Below are 26,423 nucleotides of genomic sequence, written 5' to 3' on the forward strand. Positions count from 1 at the left end.
ATTTCATTTATGAATTTCAAATGAAAAATAATTCCCTTCATTTAATGGGTATACATATTCTAAGATTGTGTAAAGTGCTTTAGTACTTCTTAAGTTCTAAAAACATTATCGGAAGGTTAAATTGCATGTTCATTGTCGATTACAAGTGCAAGTAGTTTTGGAAATAATCTCAATTCCATTATCAATTAATCTAACTTTGTTTATATGTATATGGCGATTAAAAAATCAGCTGTGGGGTTTATCGACTTATCGACGCTACCGTTGAAATTAGTGTTGTCGCTGAAAGCGAACATCAAAGTTGCTGAACAACAAAAACGCTTAAAAGATGCCCGAAATACGCACTCTATCGGCCAGTTTACAGCAAACAGCCATTGAGGAATTGAACGAGGTTCCCGAACGTCTTGATGCGGATATTTTGGCTCTGCGAACTTGGCTTAAGCAACAGCCGCATATGCGAGCCCGCAGCGACGATCAGTTTCTGGTTTCCTTTCTGCGCGGCTGCAAGTTTAGCCTGGAAAAGGCCAAATCCAAATTGGACAAATACTACACGCTTCGCACTCAATTCCCCGATTTTTATACTATACGCGATGTGGATAATAAACGTATCCACGAGTTGCTGAGACTGGGGTGAGTTACCTGCTGGATATTGCTATAAGGTATACCATATAGATAATAATTGTATATATATTTATAGAGGCCTTACTGTACTATTAACCTGACCTTTCTCCCGTAGGGTGGGACTCCGACTGCCGATACCATTGAATGAGGATGGACCCCGTCTCATCTATGTACGTCCGGGTTGTTATGCGGCGGATAAGTACACCTTTGAGGAGATTATGGGCGTGTCCAATGCTCTGAATGGTCTGAGCGTGCAGTATGACGACCACGCTGTAATTCATGGATACCTTGTCATATTGGACTTTACTGATTATACTGCCGCGCATTTGCTTCAGATGACGCCGAGCACTCTAAAGAAGATGTCCAGATTCGCGGAGGATGCACTGCCCGTGAGGGACAAGGGAACTCACATGATCAATGTTAACGCTACCTTCGAGATGAGTTTTAATTTATTACGATCGGCGATGTCTGTCAAGCAGCAGGAACGTGTAGGTATTTTTCCTACTATAGGAAATAATTTATTAAAATTGCCATTATCCACAATTCTCCCCTAGATCTCGGTGCATGGCAGCAATTTGGAGACTTTGTATGCCCACATTCCTAAACGGTATCTGCCCACCCATCTGGGCGGAGAGCAGGGCACCATTGATGAGTTAAAACAACACTCATGGAACATCTTCATGCAGTGCCAGGAATACTTAAGGGAGGAGGCTAACTATGGCATAGATGAGAACCTACGTCCCGGAGGAAAATGCAACGATTATAACAGCATTTTTGGTGTTGAAGGATCGTTTCGCAAACTGAACTTTGATTAATATAATGGAGGAATGTAAGGACTGACTCATCTGTCTTAAAATTTAAAAAAATATTCAGAATTTCAACTTTTATTATGCCTTTATTTTATTTTGCTTCAAAATGATTTGAGATTTTTCTATTGCAATATATATACACACATTGAATATTCCACTTTTCATTATTTAATGCATTTTCATTTTGTTTTGCATGAATGGGGATTATTAACGCCCACATAACACACAATTCGGTTCAAATTTATGGGAATTCCAAGTCTCTCTATTTGTTGTTGTTTGCTAAACAAGTCTGCAATACATATATTAACTGTATAATCCGTTGCATATACCGATTCTTCAATGAAATTATATGATTACGAATCATTCGCGCCGGCCATTCACCTGCCCCAACGCCCACGACGAGGCGCCACCTGCCGGTCGTCTTTGTGTGCCAAAAATAAATTTTTCGCAAATGATAAACAGAATACATAAGAACCGCTCTTTTTGATACAAATGGTTTTGTTTCCTAAGATTAATTATTAAGTTATTGTCATTTTCTTTGGGTACTTGCGTACTTTTTTTAAACTTATGATTGTAATATTGGAATAAATGTAAAATAAATATTCGAAAACTTAAATATACCTTCAAAAATTGTTTCTCTTTTTTTAAAACTTGAAGAAGTAGTCTTTAAGAATATAGCAATTTTACACCGAACTAAGAGAAATAGATACCATTCTTTTTAAAATAATTATATCTTAACTCTTGTTATTGTTACTTTGAATTCTTCTCTTTTTATTCAGTTAATTAGCATTTATCTATAATTTCATTATCATTCTTGGTTCCTTCCTAACTCTACAAACTTTTTGGTTATTTCTTTATTGCTCCAATAAATTTCATCAAGATCTTTTTCAATAAACAAAGTTCTTTACTTTTTGGCCTTCGGTGCTGAAGGTATTTTGGGAGGAGGGGAAAAGTACTGATAGAAAAATGATTGTTTTTGTGATTGTTTCAAGTGTGAGAATCGATCGGAAATCGCAACTGGCGGCTTTTCACTCGACTTGTGGAATTCTTTATAAATTTGGTCTCTGTATTTATAATAATTTGTACTGACTTAAGTAATGGTGTGTTATGGCAAAAGCGGAAAGGTCGAATGGGCTTTACAAATTGGATTCGATTCTTGGCACTTGTGGAACTTAAAATGGCCTTGATTTTGCTGTCCAGGTTAAAGCATTTTGTAAATGCTGAAATTAATTTTCTGTTCCAATTGATAAATCTCACGTTCAACGATCCAACGATCGTCTTTACATTTCGTTTTGTTATTTATTTATTTTTTCCTTTAAATTTATTGTCTATTGTCTGATTTATTTCTAAATGCAAATATTCATTGTGAAAGTCTTTAGATTTATGGCTCATCGATCGTCGATCGAAAGATATCAATCGAAGCAAATAAAGTTGTCGCAAATATATTTAAATTTAAATTCTCTCATCTATACCACAGACTTATTGCACTGTAAATAAATATCAAATGGTTTTTTAGACTTTAAGTACTCCAAATTACTGACTTATCGAAATGGAAAGATTAATTGATTATTTAATGCATTTTGCATCGATTGCAGATTATATTTAGGGGTTCTTCAACACCCTTCTAATGTTAGGATTACATGTTAATTTCGATATGTTTTTCGGCTATTTTCCATTTGGGCTAACTGGTCGGTAAATCATCTTTTAGAGGGTTTGGCCAAGACGACGTCTGTTGATGTGGACTAGGCGATCATCATCCCGACGGACAGTTTGGAGATCATCGCCTTGAATATCTTCCACTCGTTCCTCACGAAGTCCCTCGATCTTTTGCTGGCGATTGCGACGCAACATCTCAATGATATCCTCATCACTTAAGTTCGTCAAGCGATTATCCCTGCGAATAAACTGAAGAATGTCCTGCTCTGTCATTGTATCAACGTCACCCACTCGACGTCCCTCTCCAATGCGAGCAATGCGACGGGGTGACATCTCTTCCTGGGTTTGATCTAGGCGGCGTCTACTGATGTGCACCAGACGATCATCATCACGTCGTAGACTCTGGAGCTCATCAAGCTGAACAGCCTCATCCCTTTCCACTTGCTGCTGATCTACACGATGTCCTTCCATGCGTTCCTGACGGGTATCCTCCTTGCGCTGGCGATTGCGACGCAACATCTCAATGATATCCTCATCACTTAAGTTGTTAAGACGATTATCCCTGCGAATAAACTGTAGAATGTCCTGCTCTGTCATTGTGTCAGCGTCACCCACTCGACGTCCCTCTCCAATGCGAGAAATGCGACGGGGTGACATCTCTTCCTGGGTTTGATCCAGGCGGCGTCTACTGATGTGCACCAGACGATCATCATCACGTCGAACACTCTTCAGATTGTCAACTGAGCGATCAACAACATCTTCTTCTTGCTGCTGACGTTGATCCATACGACGATCCATACGACTTTCCTGTCCACGACGCTCCTCCACACGACGTTCCTCTTCAAAACGGTTAATAGGACGTGAATTCAGTTCCTCCTGGGCTTGTTCCAGTCGACGTCTGTTGATGTAAGCTTGGCGTTCATCATCCCGACGAACAGTTTGAAGATCATCGCTTTGAATATCGTCAACTTGCTCCACACGATTATTCACACCACGTTGCTCGATCTTTTCCTGACGTTGGCGACGCAGCATCTCAATGATCTCATCATCGCTTAAGTTCGCTAGACGATTGTCCTTTCGAATAAACTGCAGTATTTTCTCCTCTGGCATTGGACCCACTTTCTCCACTCGACGACCCTCTCCAATGCGACTAATACGACGTGGAAATACTTTCTCCTGGGTTTGTTCCAGACGGCGTCTATTGATGTGCACCAGGCGATCGTCATCTCGACGAACACTTTGCAGATTATCACTTGGAATCGACTGATCCCTATTGATATCTACCCAGAGTCCTTGTCGGCGTGACTCCAGCATGTTATCGATCTGTCGATCATTCTCTTGTACTCTACGTTCTCCACCACGGGGCTGGGAAAGTTGCTGCTGACGACGACGTCCCACGTGCAATAGACGATTGCTATTCACATCCGAGCTGGGAAGATTGCTCTCAACCCCTTCAAGGACCTCTCGGTTGATGGGCACACGAGTGTAGCGTTCCTCCAACTCGGCTTCTGTCTGCTCGTCGTCCTCCTGCGACTGCTGCTCCTGATTTTCCACGATGCTATCGATACGATTCTGTCGTCGATTTACCTCCAGATCATTGAGTCGTCTATCCTCCATCTCACGATTCTCCAGCTGTATTCTACTCCAGGGATTAAATTGATAACGTAGTCTCACCATATCCATAAGACTGGGACGTACATCCCACCAGGAAATGCCATCATTGGATACTGGAATGCGTCCTGCGATGACCGTGCCCAGGACACAGGCCAAAATCACCAGAAATTTGCCCATTCTGTTAGATTTTACCTTACTCACTTGAAACTTGGAATTTCCACTTGAGTTTTGGGATTTGCTCACCAGAAGGCGACTGCATATGGATCGGAGATGCTGCAACGCTTTTATACCCAATCTTATCTCTAGAGTCTTCGATTTCACGGGTTCACATTCAGCATTACTCGTTCGGATCGGTATAAAACACATTTATCAGTCATGAATAATGCCCAAAATGTTGCTTATTCACGGGTAAATAGGGTCTTAGACCCTATGGGTCAACAGATTGCACGACTGAATGATTACCAAGAGGCTGAAGCACTTCCCGACTGGGATCATTCCATGATTCCGTGATTCTTTAACAACAAGAGCTCAACGACTTTAAATTGAAGAGTGTTGAAACTTAACCTAAAGTAACTTTTGGAGCATTTGAATAATTTTTCAAAATCTAATCTGATTTAATAAGATACATAAGAAGAGCAATAACAAATTCTTCTCTAATTTACCCCTGTAAAACTTGCAATTTGAAGTTCTGGTTGTATATTTGTTTGGTCTGTTCTATTATTATTTCGCTCTGTTTCATTTTGAATATAAACTTAAATAAAATGTAAGGCATTTTAATTTATATCTTGTTGACTTTAAGAGAGTTGTCAGATGTATTTGAAAGGGTTACTAAAACAAGTGGTAATCCATAAATCCGCCTGCCAAAGAGGAAACAGTCTGCGGTGACAGTGCAAACTGTTAAATTAAGCAAAGTACTTTCATTCAACTACAAACAGAACAATACAAGGAATAGAATAGTACAAACTAGAATAGAATAAAACACAATAGAAGGGAATAAAATGAAATTGAATTTTAGTATTTGTTAGATTTATGTGTGAATCGCAGCTGCTCGTTTTTGATTTATGTCCACAAATATTGACTTTGCGTATTTAAATATACGAAGAAGCTTTTTCATTAAAATCATAGAAATAGAAACTAAATAAATATTGCTTATAACAACAAGCCAATATGCCTCGCACTTTTGTTTACTTGTTGTTGGCCAAGGTTATAAATCAAATTGCCAAATTCAAAGCCAGAATGAAAATTGAATATAACTGAGAGAATAAAGAAATGTTTCAGCTGAACACCCTAACGAAAATATTTGTATTACATTTTATAAACTAAAAATGCAATAGCTATTTTATTGAAATACATTTTATTCGACTGATTATTCATATGCATATATATCAAGTAAATAATACAAGCTTAAAATCTCCAGATTAATCGACATACTCAATTGTAGGGTACAAAATAAAAGTATTTATTGATGGTTTGCGCTTATCGCACATGAGAATCCGCGAATCGCATTGAGTTCTTAAACAAATATTGAATAGTGCCAAATAAACGAATTGGCTCTCCCTTCTCTTTCCCTCTCCCACTCGCCCCTCTCATACATAAGACCCACGTTTGGTGCCCTTCTTTTGAGATTTTCCAACTAAAACGACAACTCGCAGACAAATTGATTTTCGGTTCCCCCAGTTTATTTATTTAAAATTCTTATTTTTCTTTCTTAACTCGCGTCCGACGTGCGGTGCGCTGACGTCAACGGCCGGACATGAAAATTTTCGTACTTGGGATTCATTTAGGGGCGCGTGCCATAAACAGAAAGTTTTCTTTATCTTTGGGGATGGAGGGAGGTTAGAGCTGAGGGATGACCGCGTTATATAGAAACAACATCAGTCAAAGCGACGAATCGACTGTCAGCTGGTCAGCTGGTCAATTCGTCATTTGCTTTTGCCTGGCGACCTTGAAACAAAATCGAAAAGACTAAAATTTATCTTGACTTGGCGTAAATAAAAACTTTTACAGTACGAAAAGCAAAATCGGTTGGGTCAAAAATAATCGAATAATGGCTAAGACAAACCCCAGACAAATTCATGCACAATTTATTTGTTTTCGAAAATCGGCCATAAATAAAGGCATTGTCAAACGTCAACTATGTAGAGTATTCACAACAATGGTAGAAAACCAACAAGAAGTGACAAAAATAATCTCAAAGTTATTTAAAAAAGCTTGGAACATTTGAAAAATACTTTAAAAAAAAGCTCCTTAGATAAAAATATTTAAATTTATGACGAACTAAATATCAACAATAAAATAAGTAGATATTTATTTTGGAAGTACAAGAAATGTAGCTTCGTTCATATTTTTTAGCTCATAAAAGCGAAAGCTTGATTTTGTTTGCATCTTTTGTCGTTCTCCCACTGTGCAACAATAACAACAACATGTTATTTGCTTGCATAGCAACAGAAGTCAGTTTGAGATGGAAATTACCTACAACACTTCGAACTAGACGAGTGCAATTGACGTGCATGTGGTCTGAGCGAATGTAAACAACGAATTGTATCTTAAAGATACATACAGATTTTGCCATTACATGCAGATCAAGTATGTTTGTTGAAATATATTGGAAAATTCGTTTAACAGCAAAGTGGAATTATGATGAACGCCGCGTGGGGTCAACTATAGATTAGACTCATATCATAGACTCATTTCCAGATGCTCGGCGCTGACAAACCCCCACGGTGCGCAATATCAGGTAATTATAATTTTGGCAAGGGACCAGATACATTATATATTTATTTTTTCATCTTTGGGACCTGATTGCTAGTTGTGTGGATGCCACAAGTCTCCCGCTGTTGAAAATTTCTAGTATTCTATTGGTAAACTCATGAGTTACTATTATTGGCTTCATTTTCTGATACGGGGAAAAATGCCCCCCATCAAGCAGTTATGAGCAAGTTAAATAAACATTTATTTTCTAGTTATTATTTATCCTTAGAGAAAGGAAGTATATTTTATAAAATTGTATCTGAAACTTAGAAGCTATTTTTACAGACTTAACTGAAAGTAAGATATAATGGCAAGAGACAAATTCCTATTTTAATGAAGTTTCTTTATTCCTAACAAGCTATAACTTTAACTGAGTCTAAAGTGATCTTCTTTATTTATAATCTAGGCTTTAAAATTAAGTGCGATAAGCTTCTGTTAAAATAAAAAGAACAATAGGACGCATATATTTTATTTTGGCAATTGGCATCATCGACCCACTTAATTACCCATCGGTCGTCAGCCGTCAGTCGACGTGTGGTACACAATGCGGTCGTATTGGCCATTAGATCATTTGATTTTCTGTTTTTTTTTCTTTTTTTTTTAATAACAGATTTCCGTCAAAACAAACAATTTGCGAAGCGATAGAGAGGAAGAGAGATGGGAGACAGAGGGAGAGCGAGTGAGAATTAAGAAAAGTGCGTCAGCAATGCAAATTTTGTTTTTCTGTTTTCTGAAATCAACGAGTAGTTCTTCTGTTTGCTTTCTTTGCTTTTTATTTATCATTCTTCTTTATACCTAATTTTGTTATTTTTTTGCTTTTTTGTGTACTTGTTTATTTGTCTAGCGACTGCAGAGGATTTTAACCTTTTGGCGTAGACGTCGCTATATGCAATTAAAAGTAGTTCTCATCTAGACTGATCGCCCCCAAATAAGATCTGTATCTTTCACTGCAAATATCTGTTTATTTTGTGTGTCTTGTCGAAGCTTTCCAGTTTTTTATGTCTTTAGAATTAATACACTTTTTAAAATGATCGAAAAAACAATTATTAAAACGACAAATAATTATTGATTTATAATTAAAAAAAAAAATACATTTTAATGATCAAAGAAATGTCTAATTGTCTCAAGAAAAATCTGTCTATCTGTAAGATCGTCTCTCTATACACAAATACAATCAGCACAAACGAGAGACGTGTATAATTTGTTTTCACTAATTCTTGCTTGTATTTAATTTAGTCTGTCTGTCTATCGCTTAGTTGCTATCTCCACAGCCAGCTGGGAACTCTGATGAATCATCATAGTGCCCGGGGGGCACAAACTGAATTCATTGCCAATGTCACGTAGCCCCATGGAGCGAATGACGATGGTTATCTAAGGCAATCGATTGACTATATAATTATGAATGATTGTTTATAAATTTAACTGTAAGCTGAAGACCTCTAAAAACGGTCTATAGAAGATAGGCTGATATTTATGAATAAAGAAATTCTAGAAACTTCTATAACTATCAAATTAAATCTAATTCGTTTTTGCAATTATTTTCAACCAAAAGTAAATAGCTTAAATTAATGCAACAGCAGATGACTGAGAATAAAATGTACTTAATTATCATATTTTTTAGCTAAACAATTCTATAATTTTCAACCGTGTTATACTGTGTTATTTAAATAAACAATGGACAAGTGAAACTCTGGCTCCTGTCATTTGCTGATGATGTTGACGAGTTGTTGGGCAACTCTGCAATTTTGTTGCTGCCTGACAACACTTTTGTGCTTCACGAATCACTGAAGCGTTGCCAAGGCATGATAAAGCTTTGAATTGTTATAAAAACCCGACTAGCAGATACCCTGGCTAGAATGGTATATATAAAACAAGTTTTATGACACCGATAATATTTTTAAACGCCATCTATTAAGCCTAAATAAGGCATTACTCATGGATTTTGTAGCTTTTGTTGCATGGTATTTTCGTCACACTGTGCCAAGTTTACTGTTGAACGCGTCCATTGTTTGTCAGCTTGAAGCTCGATTTATTTCGTTGGTTGCTAAGCGGAGACGACGGCGACGACGGCGACGTTGACGGCGACGCTGACAGCGACGTTCAAATGTTGATCGGTGTTTCATCTACCGCTGCCTCTGCCGCTGTCGTTGTCGTTGTGACTGCCGCTTGGCAACAGTTGGCAACGTCATCGTTTCGTTGCGTTCGCGCTTGTGACGTTCACGTTGACGTTGACGGCGACGCCGACGCCAAGGAGGAAATGAATGTCAATTACTCACGTACAAATACATATGTATATGTACGTATATATGTACATAAATTTTCTTACAGCGTCTCTTGACGACAGCCAAAGGCAGTTGGCGACGGTCGGCGGTCGATTGCAGCAATCGCACGTTTTTGGCTTATCGGACGAGGCGAAATGAAAGTAGCAGCCGCAACATTTGCATAGGCGCCACAAAGATTCGTTAACCTTTGCGTTTGTCGCCAGTTGGCCACAGCTACAGATACAGATACAGCCGATTGATACAGATATACAAGTAAAGATGCATGTACCGTCAAAAGATATTTATTCGAACAATAGAAATATATTTAGATGACACAGTTGCAAACTCAGATAAATTGGTTGTTACAAAAAGCTGTATCTATCGGTAGCTTTAGTTAATATTCATCTATAACTTGAGCATTTTACGTAGAATTTCATCTTCAGTTTTAGCTACAAACTTAACTCTAACTTAACCATTTCAAGCATAAGCCATATTTTTAATACATATACAGATCTCGATCATTATCAGCTTTCTCAGTAAATATATCTAGCTATCTCTACGTCTGTAACATAGGTAAATATACATTTCAACTGATATACAAATACATTTGATTGATTGTTGCCTCCTCTAAACGTATGTTAATTAATTTCAAGATTTTCTCGTTTTGTTGTGCTTTAATTTGCAATTTTATTGAACTCTAATCCTCCATCTTTGTCTATACCTTATCTGAGGGCATATGACAAATTTTTATAGCTTTTGTGCTGCATCTGAAATTGAAGAGCTTAAGTTTTCTTGACTTTTAAATGTACAAAAATGAGATTTTATTAAATTAACTTTTACAAAATCATTTTTCATAATTTATTTTTATATGTAACTAGAGCGTTAATAGTTCATTTAAGCTTAACAATGGATTTTGTGGTTTTCTCAGACATAATTCCCATTTGACAATTTCTTTCATAGTCGCTGATAACGAAAAAACAGTCTTGAAATGACCTAGATATGTGCATTGATTGAACTTTTCCATGAGAATTGCTGAACTCTTATCGACGAGTAATATATTTAAATGAAATTCGCAGAGCTGGCTTTGTATGGCAATTGGAATACAATATTCAGTCTTTATTCATTGCCGAAGAGTGAACCTCAGGGAATTATAATAAAGATGCTGTCAAATAAGTCTTTGTTTTTATGTACGACCGTAATACTGACCACAATTGGAGTTCATTTGGCTGCTGAATCTGACGATACGTATACTATGATTTCAAAAGGAAATATATATGAAAAAATTTAAAATATATAAAGCAATTATCATTTGCTATCAGCCTGACTTGGCATTGCTCAGAGAAGATTTTAACCTTTGATCGGGTTAACGATAATTTCAAAGATATTCATTTTGCGGCTATATTATTTGGTTGTTCGACTATTGTGGACTTTGGTAAGTCCATTAATATTAATAGTATTTTCTGAATAATAATGTCATCTCTCTTTAAGTAATCTAATGGAAAATATCCTAATCATGAGCTGGAAAATGTTACTGGGATGTATTGGGTACACCACACCTATCCGAAAGCAGCTAAGATACTAATAATTTCATATTTTGGTCGATTGTAATTTATTAAGATTAGTTATTTAAGATTCACAATCCTTGCCACTTACTATTAATTTTCCGTTACAGATACTTTCAAACAGTTTAAAATCATAAGCATTCAAGTAGAAAATATATAGGCATCTACTTCTTCATCTATGTTTTACATTTCCATCTTATATCAATATGCCTTTATTTTTCAGAACATAACGTAAGGTCTAATCGATATCTGAATAAAAGGAATCATTTCGACGACATTGAGTATATTTTACTGTTTTGATTACAGGGTATTGCTCTCTTCAATCAATCACCCAATCCGTCGTATTTTCAGACCTTGTCCAACAATTCTTGAGCCAGCTGTTTGCTGTTAATAGATTTGCAATAACAAAACAGATTACATCAAGCAGATCTCACAGTCATAATGGCAATAATAAGTACACAAATCTCTAGGATATACTATATACAAGATGATGATCTTTAATTTTGTTTACTTACAACAGCCCCAAAATGCTGACGCAAAACGCGACGCAAACAACAAGAAAATATATATGAAAATATATTTTAACTATATATGTTATATATTCGATACTTTCGCACGATTTCAAATGCGCGTCAGCAGGCATGTCGCATATTCGATGTTAATTGGATCCATTCGCATATACACAGATCGGATAGATAACAGATGGGCATTGAAAATTATTATCGCAGCTAATTGCATTAATAAATATAATTAAATATTAAACAGATGGGCAAACAAATGATATAAAACTTTATAAATAAATAGTTTACAATCTGAAATACAAACAATAAATTATAATAAAAATAATCCATTGTTTACAAAAACCGCAAACGTCAAGAAAAATGGGGGAAAAGAAAAACATCTGCTGATCTGAAATAAACGGAAGAATAATTGTCGCCATAGTGGTAATAAGAAAACAACAGCATTGATTGTTGTTTATATGATAATAGATAAGAATTACTATATTTAAGTAACAGTTATTAAGCTAATTATGACCAGAAGTGCGTCATTCAGTCAAACTATTTACCCATCAATCAAACTTTCTAAGTGAACTCGGTCAATTTGTGAAATCATTCAGTGCTTTATAATATAGCTGTAAATATATGCATGTCTTGGGAGTGATGGCATGGAAATATGGAAACAAAGTGATTCTTTGCCGACATCTAAGTCACGTGGAGGGTTCTACCTTTGAGTTAGCCGACGCTAATGATTGGGATGCTATGTTTAGGACACGACCGCACGTGAGCTCGTGGCGTTCTTCCTGGTTCGCTACGTCACAGTTTATCCATCACACTAATGCGTCTGACGACATACCCGTCCATACTGTCTATACCGTCTAGTTGTGAGGTAGAACTGTGACGCCATGTACAAGACCTGACCCCTAGATGGACCCTCACATCTGTGCGTGTCCATGTCCGTGTCATTTGGGCAACGTGTCTGTCGTCATATTTGCGGTTGGCATTTGAACGGAGAGACACCACATGCCCAGGTCTCCGACTGGCTCGTGTGGATCCCGCTTTGAGTACGTGACTGCAGCAACGTGTCGCATATAAAGTTGAAAATTTGTTAACTGTTTTACCTCCCCACATCAGAATTCATTTTTAATAAGCATTCAACTTGACATACGCTTACACAATTCATATATTTTATTTCATCAGCAATTTAAATATTTCAACAAACTGGAATATTATCTAAGAGCTCTAAATTATCCCTGCAAAGAGGTTTCTTCATCAGAATCTTTTCTCTGATTCGAAAATACTAAATAAAAAGTATACTTAAGAGATATATTCTAAAAACGTCTAGATTCAGGTATCAATAATATATTGAGGATTAAAAAAAAGGGGTTAAAAAAAGATGAATAAAAATATTGTAAGGAAATTTTCAGAAACCATTCAAAATAAATATATTGCAGTGATAATGACAAGTTGTTATTACAATTTTTCTTCCTTAACCAATTTTCAGAAAATAATTAACAGTAGTAGAGCTGCCCCAACTAATCGAAATTCTTGAATAAATGTAAAAGATTGATTGCAATATTGCGTTATTGTCTAGAGTAAGAAATAACTTAATAGTATTCAAAATAATTTTGCTACAACATTTTTTTAGCTCCTTTGTAGATCTTATTTTTCCGTCTAACAGATGACGTAAGATTTTAGTAAATTGTCAAGCTCTTTGATCCATAAACTTAATGCTTAAACGGCATTTCAGAGTGCTCAAATCGGATGGCAATGGCCCGGTTAACAGCACAGATGCATCAAGTGTAAAGCGCACAAAATTGCCACCATAAAATTGTTAAACTCTACATCCAAAAACTTTCGCCCATGTGCACACACACACACACACACACACACACACACACAGCCATACACACACTCGCTGATAGGAGATGGTAGATAGTTGTTCATAGCCATAAAATTGGAAATTATGATCATCAAGGCGGTGGGGGCCAAGTCACGAAGAGCGCCCCCTAACCGACTAAGACATATTAGTAGACCTATGTTGGACTAGAAAGTACCCTGTATTTAAAAATTAATCAATATAAAGCTATTCGAATGAATAGACAAAAGATAAACGTTATATTGAAGCCAAAAGACGTATGTAAATATTCAATCTACAACGTTGGAAATTAAACATGCCCAATTCTAATATTGTATTAACTTTTACAGGGTATAAGAAAAAAATGGAAAAACAAAAACAGAGTCCAGGTTACGCACTACAAACGGGTGCGCCTCCAAGTTGCACAGCTAAAGATACAGATACACATAGAGATAGAGATACAAATACAGCTATAGCTCTAGCTATGTTACAGATGCGAGTCGAGGCGAGGCGAGTTTGAGCTCGTAAAAAGCGCTCGCGTCTGGCGTTAAAATTTATGACTAGTTGAGGCGAGAGTGACGCTGATAGATGATAAGACCCCGCCACCATATATGTATGATTATATATACAAATGCACACATATAGCAAATACATGTACAAATACATATTCGATGGCACTCGAGCCAGGTTATAGTCGTTATGGTAGTCGTAAAGCTGCTAAGTGCCAATGCATTGTCGCAGCGTTTAGGATTTTGATCACTCGAAGTGGAACAAAGTCTTAAAAGTTTGATTGAACATTATTTCCTGCATTGTGAAATCGAATTTCTATTGACTCTTCTATCATTTTTCCCCATTTGACATGGGCTTTCAATTCTATTCAAAACAAGCAGCTTCTGATTGTTAGACCCGAAAGGGGAAGACTGAGGAATAAAGTGCTTTCAACACATTAACTATTTGACTGTGTTCGTTTCATTTTAATTCACAAAATAATTTAAAGTCAGAAAATACAATTTGTTTATTATAATCATTACTTTTTTATTTTCACTTCTTCTTTTGGTCGTATAAGCATTTTAACTCCTGAATAAATGGCACCACATTTTTTTGTATTCGCACATACGCCATTTAAATTACTGTGTAAGAAATAATAGGAGAAACATATAAATATTTTTACGATCATAACATTATAATCAGTTCTTTTTGAAGTACTTACTTTGATCGGCAATCGCCATGCCACCAACCAGACACCCACATAACAGCACAATTGCCATTTTCCAAAGAATCTCTGTCGTGATCAAACGTGGAAAATTTCATGTGCTCAAAGCGTCTCATCTGATCGGAATTCCCAGTGAACTGACCCAAACTGCTCAGTACGTAATCATCGTCTTCACCAGCAATTTTAAAGTTATCATATCGAGAGTGAACGATTTTTCCAAGACTGTCCTCCATATGCACGTAGAGCTCGTAGCGTCCAGAGTTTGTTAGTCGATGTATCTTTTCCAAACCTAGAAAAAAGTCACCTGCAAAAGTGCCGAAACCTTCACGGTAGGAAGCCCAATTTCTATTAAAATTGACATCTTCTTTAAAACGCCGTTGGATTATTGTCCATCCAAATCCGATTGTCGCGCTATCGCACTGAACATCGAATGAATCTATTCCGGGAACATTAATTGTACGAATCCCCAAAGATTTTGCAAATGGATAACTAACATCTATTTGACATAGTCGAGGATCCAACTCCTCTTTTAATACATTGTCTTGATTATTCTCTAATTGCAAGAGGGTTGTGTTTAGACTAATAGCCCCTTTATTATCCCTGACTGTTAGATTCGTCATAACTTTGCCATTCTCAATAATACTAGAGTTAAGCGTCCTTAGCTGATTTTCGCACATTTCCAACTGCAGAGTATTATTAACTAACTCCTTTCTAAAGTCGTTACAACTATTATGAAGATCAACAATCTGCGATCTTAGTTCTTTGATGATCGCTTCATTTGATTCATGTTTAATCAACTTTTCTTTTAAATCTTTTATTTCTTTATCTTTGAGTTTTCTTTTATCCAACTCAGCTTCAAGTTCTCGTATATAATCTATCAATGGATTGACAATTCTATTCGTAAACGACCCGTATTCTTGTTCCATTTCTTGATCCACTATGACAGTCTAAAAAAAATAATAGAATGTGTTGAATTTAAGCTTTCATTTCAAAGTCATTGCAAATAAGACATTGATTCTTACCTCATTTTCATTCGCAGCAGTTGTGATGGAGACTCCATTTAAAATTATAGCTAGAATCAGGATTAAATATAGTACAAAATTGTTCATTTTGATTTTTTCAGTACTGCACTCAACCCATATCAAACATAGACTAAGTGTATAATCCAGATTGAAGAAGAGCCAAGCTCAAATATTACCAACAACATTATACAACTGATACGATAGATTATTTTTTGCTCATAAAGTCCGAGGTCGGGTCAACATTGGCTTGATTTGTGGTCGAGTCTTCTTTCGGTTTTACTGTAAAAAAATCTATTAAATAACATTTGGGATTATTGTCCGAGAGAATATACTATTACTGCGGAGGACAGTCTGCGCTAGTGACGAAATTATATATATATATATATATATGTAAATTATATAGTTATATTTGATCAGCATTATCAGTTTGTATTCTTTAAATAAATATCATGCTTCTCAAGTTTGTTTTCCTAAATTTTGCCACATCTCATTTACTTGCATGTCCTCCATGTTCATTTTATTTGTAAGCCTTTTAACAGTTGCCCTCGCAAACTCTCTGTTTTGGCTTGCAGTTAAATGCTTGCCACATTTTTCGCTTGATGTCTTGTGAAATGTGGCACGAAAAAAGCCAACGGCAATGCCAAAAAAAAAAAAAAACAAAACGAAAAAAGAACTATGAAAAGTTCATTTATGGTTTTGTAATATGCAAAGTGGCGCAGTTTGAATTGGAGTTGGAATTGAAGTTGGAGTCTCGGTCGCAATCCCAGTTTCAGTCCCAGTTTCGGTTCCAGTTTCAGTTTCAGTTTCAGTCTGAATCCCAGATTCAGTGGCATATTAACATTTGTTGGGATCGTCGCATGGTTGGCTGCATGAAACGCACCACAGAATGACAATGGCCCATGGATGGTGGCCAGGGAACCGTATCCGTATCCAAAGTTGGCTCACAATGGCGCCCAGTTTGGTGAAAAGTTGAGCGCATTTTCAAGCCCAACCAGACAAAAGCCAGAGAGGAAAAGGCCAACACACACTTACACACACACACACACTCACACTCACATGAAAAGCTTGAATATTCGTTTGTATTCGTTGTACTCGTAATTTGCTCTATTGTTTCATATGCATTTCTCGTGCCACGCAGAACAGTTGCCCATCAAGAGGAAACGCCAGACAATACCCACTGTTGTTGTCAGCAATTAGTTTCAGATACACACACACACACGCACACATTCAGACACTCAGAAACACACAACGGTACACTCACAGTTTTCACCGTTTTTGCATTGGCGAAAGTTCCATCAGTGGGCGGAAGATCAAGATTAAACATGCCCAACATTAATCCGCAAATGACCTCAAAAGGTGACTACTCGTCTTTACCTGCACTGCAGTCTTCAGTTTAGAGCAGAGCTCTTTTCAATCGCCCCATCTCCATGTTAACTTTACTACCTGAACTCTATCTCTATTCTTCTTTGATTTATATTATAATATTAGTATCAATTTATACTCCTCCAATCTAACTTTGATTATATAGTAAAATAAAACAATACAATTATTTCCTATGATTTTTTTAAGTCTCTCCTTCATTGTTATTTTTTAACATAATTTATCAGAATTACAAATCACTTTTATTCCATTATTTATACTTTTATTCTAATTTTAATTCTTCTTTATTTACATTTTAGCCATAGCACTCTTTCATTTTATAACGTACTTCTTCTAGAGTTTTTAATTTTCCTATATTTTCTTATATTATTATGTATGTATGGTCATATAATTTTTCGAAATTTTTATTTCGTGGTTACATTTTGTATCGTGTTTATTTGAATTTATTTATTTATCAACATATCTGGGCTAGTTTTTTTTCTAGTAAATTTTCCCTGTTCTTAAATATTTATTTAATTCATATTTAAAGATATTTTCCTTTCTCTTTAAAGGCATAAGTCTCTCCATTCTATAACTTTCTTTACTTCTCTAAATTTCTCTCATATTTCTTTATTTTGTCTAAAGTGAATGATATTAATTTGATGATCAGTTTTTATGGATTTCCATAGATTTTGATGGAGTCGAATGTGGTTATATTTTTCTCAAGTTGGGTTGCTTTACAGCCTGATGCGAGTGTCACCAATAAAAAGCCTGTCAATCGCTGCGTTACATAAGCGTTGAACTTTTGTTGCTGATTAAACCGCAAAGTCAAACATGACAGAGCGACAGATACGACAGAAAGGCAGACAGGTGAGAGACAGAGAGACAGGGAAGGAAAGACGTAACATGGCACAAGAGGTGGGCGCTGTAATTGAGGAGGGAGCAAGTTGTTAAGAAGCCCCACAAAGACTCTTTACTGTCGCAGTGGGTGCTCGTGCCCCACAACAACAACTACAACAACAACAGCAAGAACAACAACAACAACGTGAACATCCACATAGGTGGTAAATGGCCATGGTAATGGGCCCTAGGGCTAAGAGAGGTGCAGGGAGTAAGTTAGATGGTGGTGGGGTGAGGTGGGGAGGTGGGGAAGTGTAGAGGGGCATAGGCTATAACACCGCATGATACAGGCAATTAAACAATTGTAAACCAATTGATACACACGCTCATTAATTAAATTAAATGATGGAGAAACAAAACTAAAACGCAAAGCGAACGAGAGAAAAGCAACCACAGCACCACAAAGTGGGCGAAGAGGCAAAGCCAGCTGAGAACGAGGGGAGAGAGGGAGAGAGGGAGACAACACCACAACAACAATCAATCATGCCAATTAGTTTTAATGGCCACTCGCACAGTAGTCAACCGTCCAGATGCATCTCACAGTTTGCCAAAGATGCTGCGAGTGCTGAGCTTCAATTAAAGCCAGAACTGGCTAGAAGAACTGACACTGACACTGAGAGAAAAAGTCATGTCAAAAGTACAAAAATGTTGAAAAGCTCGAGCAAAACACTTGAAGATAATTCTTATGTTCAAAAGAGGGATAAAAATCAAGAATATCTGCATTGACTGAGTAACTGAGCATTGTAGAGGCCAAATCATTTGAGGTGCGAGCTTAAAATTTGGGAAGAACATAACTAGGATAATCGCAATAAAAATTTCTGAAAATATTAAAAGAAAATTTGCAACCCTTAAAAAGTATATATATATATTACATTTACAACAGCAGTTGATTCAATTGTTTCTCTCAGTGTCTGGCAATGAAAGAGATGCAAGCACAAGACGCAGACCAAGACGATGACACTGAAACAGAAACAGAAACAGAGTCTGAGGCTGAGACTGAGGCTGAGGCTGTAACTGGTAATGAGTACAGCGCCGTTGGCTGGTCGTTAACTTTAACGCCCTGGCCCCCAACATGACTACAAATCTGGCAGCTCTGTTACCTCTTCTTCTTCTTGTGTTCTTCTTCTTCGTCGGCCTCTGCTTGTGGCACTTCAGTTGTTTGGGCCTTTTATGTTGGCCATAAAATTTGCAAAAATAGTCCAACGGCGAGCGCTGCTGCTGCAGCTGATGACATGTAATCAGCTCCATTGCTGATGAGCCAACCAGCTACCAGCCCCATTTCTCCAAGCCAACTCCCAACTCTGCTCACCACCCCCCGCCCACAATCTGTCAGTGTTTCACTGTCTTCTTAGCCACAATCCTGTGCGGTGTCAGAGCGACAATCAAGACACTCAACGGCATAAATTAAACGCCTGCAATTAAATGCAATTCCAAATTCAGACCCCATTTAGACCCACTGAGAGTGCACTCAGTACGAATACGAGTACTCATATGAGTCATGGGCACAAAACAGGAAGACATTCACCTCTCTGCGGCTAAATGACTGAATCTTATCGCAATACGAATCGAGAGGCTAAAACTGACAAAACTTGGCAGTGTGCCAAATAAAACCAAAGAAATACGCAATATTTTTATACGATTTAGTTTTACTAATGTGCACTATAGTTTATGCTATTCTAGAATATTATATGTACCACATCTGACATGTAATATACTTTACAACTCTATGTTCATATAAAATATACATTCTTTCTTTATGATCAGTCCTTGGTCAAGTTTCGTGTTTAATTTTGACGAGTTATGATGTTGAACAACCTTATAAGATTTCTCTTTTTAAAAAATTAATCGGTAAAGTGGATCCAAATTAAATTGGACGATGTTTATGGGAATTCTGATTCGTGATTATTTCAAATAATGTCTCTTTCCAGCTGCCTTCAACTGTTTTTAATTTCAGTTTCAATTTGTAGCACTTTGAGACATCGATCAAATTTGAAAGAACAATTAATTTTCTCTAAAGCATTAGGAAAACATTGGCATTGATAAGATTCTGGAGGTTCAAACAAGTTTAAACTTTATCTAGACCAAATGAAAGCTACTAAAAGTGCATTTCTGATAATGTTCTATCGATCAACGAACTCTTATCGAGCATTCAGTCAGTAGACCAAATGGCCAAGTTCTTTTTTGGCTAAGACTCTGCACGTACATTGAACTCAATAAAATGTACAAGTATTCAGTATTTAATACTGTCAATTGGGGTGCAATGCACTCGCTGCTTAATTTGACGGTAGTCATGATAACTTGTTGATCGTGACACGCTAAGTAAATAACACGAGGACCGATAAAATTGTGAAAAGATGAGGAAGGGGAGCAGAAAGCAGGTCGTGTTTGTATGGGAGCCCTACGGCCTTGATTCAGCCGAGTTCATTTAGGTTTGTGTCAATATTTCTACAGCTGGCTAAGTCTTAATTGGTATTAAACAACTTATCAGCACGTGTTTGAGCCAGATGCATTCAAAAAGGTGTCTGAACTTGGCGGTTATTCATCATTCATTATCCCTCAGATAATCACAGTCAAATGTATAATGCCTTCTAGAGAATGCATTTCTTTTTTAGAAATCTCCCTACAAATATAACACCATATACACTCATTAGCAGATCTTGAAAATACGCTCAGTGTTCGGTTTTCTTTGGCAAATAATTGTTAAACTATGAGGTGCCTGTTAATAAACAATTCACATTTCAATATTTTAGCAGCTGACAATTATTGAGAAAGATATAGAGCTATTTCTGTTTTTTTAAAAAGTATCTAATACTCTTGTAAGTTATGCTTTTAGTATTTCATGTACAGATATTTTTATCATATTTTCAGTAAAAAGCTGCTCAGATTTAGTCCATATTCCTATTTATTAAACTGATTTATATAAATATATTAATCTTAACTACTACTTAAGTACTTAACAACTACTTTCCAACAGATTTATTACTTTCAAATCATAACCCATTTATAGGGTATTTGCTACTTTTCACTGACTTTTCCGAAGTGTATCTGTAGCATTTTCTGCTATTATTTTACGAGTACTTGAGGTGATCATAGACTGCTGCTGCAATTGCCAGTTGCTTGCTAAGTAATCACTTTGATCGTTTGCTGACTCGTTTTTATTTTTTCCTCTTTGGCTTTTTTTAGTGGGTTTATTCACCGTTGTCGTTGTCGATGTTTTTGTCGTTGTCGTTGTTGTTGTCGTTGTCGTTGTTGTTGTTAGTTGTTAGTCGATTGCTGTCCAGCGATTTGTTGCCAAGCGAAACTTTCCTATTTTTTGTTGTATTCTGTTTTTTTTTTGTTTTTTCTATTATGATTATTTTTCCTTTTCTTATGTGTTGTTATTGCTAATGCCTTGACTTGGTTGTGTGCTGGTCTGTTTGCTCACTCGCCGACTTGTTGCTGCCACCGCAGTCGCAGTCGTTGTTGTTGCTGTTGTTGTTGTTGTTGCTTTTATTGTTGCTGCTGTTGCTGCCTCGTAATCAACGTTAACGATCGCTTGCCATTGCCAGAGTGCGCTACCCCGAGTGGAAGTGGCCGGGTATATTAGCAGTGGCAGTACATTCGACTAACAGCTTTAAATCTTAGAATACACAAGAAGCAAATATAAAAAAAGCTGTTGAAGTTCGCCTTTATATTAATAAGCATTAAATTGCATAAATTCTCGCAGGAAATACAAAATATAGCTAAGTAAGTAATAGTTTTCAGTCATAAATGTAACAGACAAATATTTATACGAAATTTATAATATCTTAAGCTTAAAAGCTGCTTAAAATAATGCAGAATAGAAAAATAAATGTTTGTTAATAAGTTATTAATAAATATTGAAATTGAAATTACAAATAAATATGAAGGGCATTTAGGGTTTGTTAAAGCCTTAAACAATATTTAATGGGCAACGTTTGCTGTCTTTAACAAAGTTGTGTGCAGCTTTTCGTTGTTTGCAACGTTGTTGTTGGTGTTGTTGTTGTTGTTGGGTAACAACAACCAACAGCTGATGTCTGTCGTCAGATAATGATGAATAACAGTGCCTGCGGAGAGTGTAACACACACACACACACACACACACACACACACACACACACACACACACACACACACACACACACACACACACACACACACACACACACACACACACACACACACACACACCCACAGAGCAACTGTTTTTGGGGTTATGGAGTGTAAAGGGGCAGCTAGAAAATAGGTGAAATTCAAAAGTAAGTCGCAGCTAAGCATAGCTACCTGTACCAGAGTCCGTATCTAAGTCGCCTAGTTGCATTTGACACTCAATGGCCATAATTCACCAGCTACAACTTCAGGTCGGTGACGACCAGGGATGGGGAGGTGATAATTTGGTCACGAAACGGGTTTCATAACAGTCGTGGAGCGGAGGGGGAGATGGAGAGGTAAGGAGAGGGGGAATCTAACGAGAGCATAGTCGTAACACACAGTGGCCCTGATAAGATGGGGCCACAACATAAATCGATGAGTCATTTGACAGGTTTCCTCTTCAAGCGACCCAAAAGTGTTGGCCTTATCGCCTCCAAGCGACTTCACTCTCTTGGCCCATTGTTTTGTGCCCCCAATTTGCATATCTCTCCGAGTCATGTTTTATGTGCTCCCCCTGACCCTCCTCAATCCCCCCACGCGAAGTGTGCTCATCTATTTGAAATCTCGGCTAAAGTGCATTTAATTTACATTTTATTAGTATTTATTTTATTTCTGTCTGCTTGTCTATTTTTTTATTTCTAATCAGATTTGCATAGAAAAAAAAACAAACACTTAAAATCAGTACGAAACGTGATGAAATCAAATAATTAATTTACCTCATCAGATCGAATGACGACTTCAAATGTTATTAGAAATGGAATTAGAAAGCTTTATTTAAAGGCTTGGCAATCTCTTTTTTTCTTACTCCATATATTAATAGCTAGAGATATATTTACTTTATTACTCTTTTACATATATATTAGTCATAATTATGCCTCTCAAAATGCTACCAACTCTATTAATAGATACAAATAATATTTAGAAACTTCGAGATACATTTTAAGCCCATGTCTAATGTCGCTTATCGCCCAAAGAGCCAAATTTAATCAGATTCGTCACACCTCGTATCGTTTCAATGACTCTTTTCCTGCGGCATTCACATAATTAGCATCTTATCGCACTTCCGACTCATTCACAATGACGTCGAATCATATCAACTTATCGACTTATGGGCACTTGACAACAGCTAACATCGGTGTGGTCTTTCAAATGAGTCAGTAAGACACATTTGCCTCCAAAGACAATACGCAAGTTGCCACAAAATGATAATCGCAACTGCATAAATTAGATCACAGCCCTCAAAAGCCGATGCCTGATGAAATAACCTAGAACACAGAAGCGCGAAACCAGGGAAAAACCAGCTCAGCAGTTGTGCAAATAGTACAAAGTATGGATGGGTCACTTGGTCTTATGGCAAAAAAAAAATGTCAGACGAAAGCGCTCGACTAGAATATACCCTGTAAAATTTTATAAATGGAGCAGATAAGCAAGGTATAAAAAATAAACTTTAACATATCAATGATATATTAATATGAGAAATGACAGACGAAAGTGCTCGACTAGAATATACCCTGTCAAATTTTATAAATGGAGCAGATAAGCAAGGAATAAAAAATAAACTTTGATATAAAAATGATATATTAATATGAGAAATGGCAGACGAAAGCGCTCGACTAGAATATACCCTGTCAAATTTTTTAAACGGAGCAGATTAGCAAGGAAAAAATAAATAAACTTTGATATATCAATGATATATTAATTAGAGAATGTCTTAAAAATAAATATAATGTGATAATTGCATTTAAAGAACATTTATAATATGCATATCCAATTATCGCCATTAAAATTCGACGTGAATTTAATAAGAGAACGATATGTGACTAATATATTAATATCGAATATCGACATGCAGTATTTTTTGAAAAAAAAAACCTGACTTAGTAAACTCCCAGACTTTATCGATTTGAAATCAGTCCAATCTGGAAAACATATTATGTAATTTTTTCACATTTATTTAAACAAGTCAATGATACCCTTCACAATAATTTGCGTATTTACAGGGTATAAACAGTCGCGTGACGACTGCCAATCTCTGTTTACCGAGTGACTAAAGAACAAGTAAATACGAATAGTATAGTTTAAGGTCAGACTTGTAGTCGGTAACTGTGAAACTGTTGCCAGGCCCGTTGGGCGTACCTCAGGCGAAAGGGGCTGGCCAGAGGCGGGGTATTATACTGTCATAGGGTATGGGCAATTGGGGGTGAGGGGGGACCGAGTAGTACTGTTGCCAGCTTGTCTGTGGCTGCCAATCGATTTTCCTAAGCACGACGTGGACGTTTGCTAATGCCAACTAACTAGCCAAGCTGTACGTCAATCCGACAGCAGTTCGTCAAGCAGTCCAGCAGTCAAGCAGTCAATCAGTCAGTTCGTCAATCAGTCAGTCAGCTGGCCACTTAGAACCGAGTGACGGTGACCAACAGTACTTTGTTAGCTGTTGTTGTTGCCACTCTAAAGGTAATTATCTGTTGAGCCTTCAACATTTGTTGCTCGCGTGCTGTGCGACCCCCTTTTTACCCCGCTATTGGACTAACTCCCCCTCACCCCAATCCCTCTGTTGGTCACCTTGTCTGCCTCGTTTTTAGCCCTGTTGCTGAGCTAAGCGTAGAGCGATTCAACCGGTCGATGAGTAATCATCAATCATGCGATATCATTAAATGTGCTTCGTCTTGCAATCGCACTGAGCGCACACGATCTAAATCGCATTTGATCTGTCAGCAATTGAAAAATCTCCGCATGACTGTAAAATACCCTGTACATCTTTTATACCTTATCTTTCTATTTTTTTGAAATAAATCCAGATTTTGTACGAATTTTTAATAAAATTGGTCAATGGAACGATGAAATGAAACGCTTTTTTTTTTTAAAAATATTAAATATATAGAATATTGAAGTACAACAATTTGCAGCTTTAAATCAGTCATTAGTATGTTGGAATGAAACTTCGACTGGAATGATAAGCTAAAACGGCAAAGATATGTTATGGTCACTTTGGATTTTGTGACTGGAACGCTGGAATGAAATACAGAATGCAGAAATCGTACAGTTGCAAATGCTGGAATGAAACAGTTACTAATATAACCAAATTGAAGTTATAAAATAACGTATACGATCTGTTGGCCAGATCCGAAATTATATTTAATCGTTTTCGAGAAACTACAAATAAAAATTGTAAAAAATATAATGGAATAAAGTTTGTGATTATAAGTTGTAATACTTTTACGAATTTTCAATAATTTTCCAACGAACCGTTGTGTCTGACTCGAGCAAATAATGGGAATTTTCTGTTTGCTGTCAGATTATAGAGAAAAGCAGAAAACCACAAAGCATTCTATAAACCCAGTCCCCCATTTACAGTCAACTGTTGTCCCCTTCGCTGCAGCACCTCAGCACAATACAAACCTCAACCCAACCCAACCCAAAACTAAACCCAACCCGACCCGAACCGAACCGAAGCGACACGATCCAAACAGAAAATCACACGCTGCCGTCAGCTTGTCTGGCGCGATTTCTGTTTAGTTGCCGCTGCCCGTGTAATTGCAGGCAAAAAAAAAAGAAAATATAGAAAAAAAGGTGGCACAAATGTCGTTTCCCTGTCCCTAACACACACCCGTTGCTGTACCCCTCCCTGGTTGCCCCCCCTAACACTTTGCCCCGCGCTTTTACCACCATTCGAGAGCTCAAGCTCTTGGCACCGACGGCACCTACTGCAGTGTATTTTTGTTGTAGTTGTAGATGTTGTTATTGCTGTTGTTATTGCTGTTGTTGTTGCTGTTGTTGTCGGTGCTTACGTAAGCGCTAAAGGCGGTAAAATGAAATGAAATTGTTGTAATGGGCGATTTTCATTGCGGCATTACACGCCAACAACTCTTACATAGTCATTCGTACTAGAGATGGTCACAGTGCCTGCAATTTACAAAGCTTCAGCATGCAAAGCAAAGGCACAAAGATATTCCCTCATTTAGAACAGAATTTAAAATATTACTAGAAGTCTAAGATTTAAATTGAGATTTTTATTAATGTTTTTAAATAATTTTGTTTAAATTTTAGAGATTCGTTCATCTCTATTTCATTATATAGGTGTATAGATCTTTTAACTTGAGTAATTTAAATATTTACCTAATAGGCTGTTAGTTGATACTTTAAAGTTTTAA

The 26,423-nt window shown here is 36.9% G+C and overlaps 3 protein-coding genes and 1 long non-coding RNA gene across 4 annotated transcripts; 2 read left to right on the top strand and 2 right to left on the bottom strand.

Moving 5' to 3' along the window:
- The first annotated feature begins 277 nt into the window (after positions 1-277).
- LOC117787325 (alpha-tocopherol transfer protein-like) lies at positions 278-1,455 on the top strand. The gene is made up of 3 exons (XM_034625819.1): positions 278-627; positions 734-1,106; positions 1,173-1,455. The coding sequence occupies exons 1-3, from the start codon at positions 326-328 to the stop codon at positions 1,431-1,433; spliced, it is 936 nt and encodes a 311-aa protein (XP_034481710.1). The 5' UTR covers positions 278-325; the 3' UTR covers positions 1,434-1,455.
- Positions 1,456-2,993: 1,538 nt separating this feature from the next.
- LOC117787924 (fat-body protein 1-like) lies at positions 2,994-4,918 on the bottom strand. Its single transcript, XM_034626558.1, has one exon. It carries the CDS (start codon positions 4,872-4,874, stop codon positions 3,132-3,134), a length of 1,743 nt encoding a protein of 580 aa, XP_034482449.1. The 5' UTR covers positions 4,875-4,918; the 3' UTR covers positions 2,994-3,131.
- A 5,936-nt stretch (positions 4,919-10,854) lies between these two features.
- On the top strand, positions 10,855-11,548 carry LOC117788334. Its single transcript, XR_004617761.1, has 2 exons — positions 10,855-11,141; positions 11,198-11,548. It is a non-coding gene; the product is annotated as an uncharacterized LOC117788334 (long non-coding RNA).
- A 3,092-nt stretch (positions 11,549-14,640) lies between these two features.
- LOC117788237 (fibroleukin-like) lies at positions 14,641-15,960 on the bottom strand. Its single transcript, XM_034626933.1, has 3 exons — positions 15,862-15,960; positions 14,837-15,786; positions 14,641-14,756 (listed from the first exon to the last, which is right to left on the bottom strand). The coding sequence occupies exons 1-3, from the start codon at positions 15,946-15,948 to the stop codon at positions 14,654-14,656; spliced, it is 1,140 nt and encodes a 379-aa protein (XP_034482824.1). The 5' UTR covers positions 15,949-15,960; the 3' UTR covers positions 14,641-14,653.
- Between the last annotated feature and the right edge of the window lie 10,463 nt (positions 15,961-26,423).

The sequence above is a fragment of the Drosophila innubila genome, assembly GCF_004354385.1.
Source record: "Drosophila innubila isolate TH190305 chromosome 3L unlocalized genomic scaffold, UK_Dinn_1.0 0_D_3L, whole genome shotgun sequence".
Lineage (NCBI taxonomy): Eukaryota > Metazoa > Arthropoda > Insecta > Diptera > Drosophilidae > Drosophila > Drosophila innubila.

What these genes read in the sequence shown, in the direction of transcription:
- LOC117787325 (XM_034625819.1), top strand. Translation starts at nt 326, where the DNA reads ATGCCCGAAATACGCACTCTATCGGCCAGTTTACAGCAAACAGCCATT. An exon ending in CACGAGTTGCTGAGACTGGG is followed by an intron (nt 628 to 733) that starts GTGAGTTACCTG and finishes TTTCTCCCGTAG; the next exon opens with GGTGGGACTCCGACTGCCGA. An exon ending in CTGTCAAGCAGCAGGAACGT is followed by an intron (nt 1,107 to 1,172) that starts GTAGGTATTTTT and finishes ATTCTCCCCTAG; the next exon opens with ATCTCGGTGCATGGCAGCAA.
- LOC117787924 (XM_034626558.1), bottom strand. Translation starts at nt 4,874, where the DNA reads ATGGGCAAATTTCTGGTGATTTTGGCCTGTGTCCTGGGCACGGTCATC.
- LOC117788237 (XM_034626933.1), bottom strand. Translation starts at nt 15,948, where the DNA reads ATGAACAATTTTGTACTATATTTAATCCTGATTCTAGCTATAATTTTA. An exon ending in CTGCTGCGAATGAAAATGAG is followed by an intron (nt 15,787 to 15,861) that starts GTAAGAATCAAT and finishes TATTTTTTTTAG; the next exon opens with ACTGTCATAGTGGATCAAGA. An exon ending in CATGGCGATTGCCGATCAAA is followed by an intron (nt 14,757 to 14,836) that starts GTAAGTACTTCA and finishes TTTCTTACACAG; the next exon opens with TAATTTAAATGGCGTATGTG.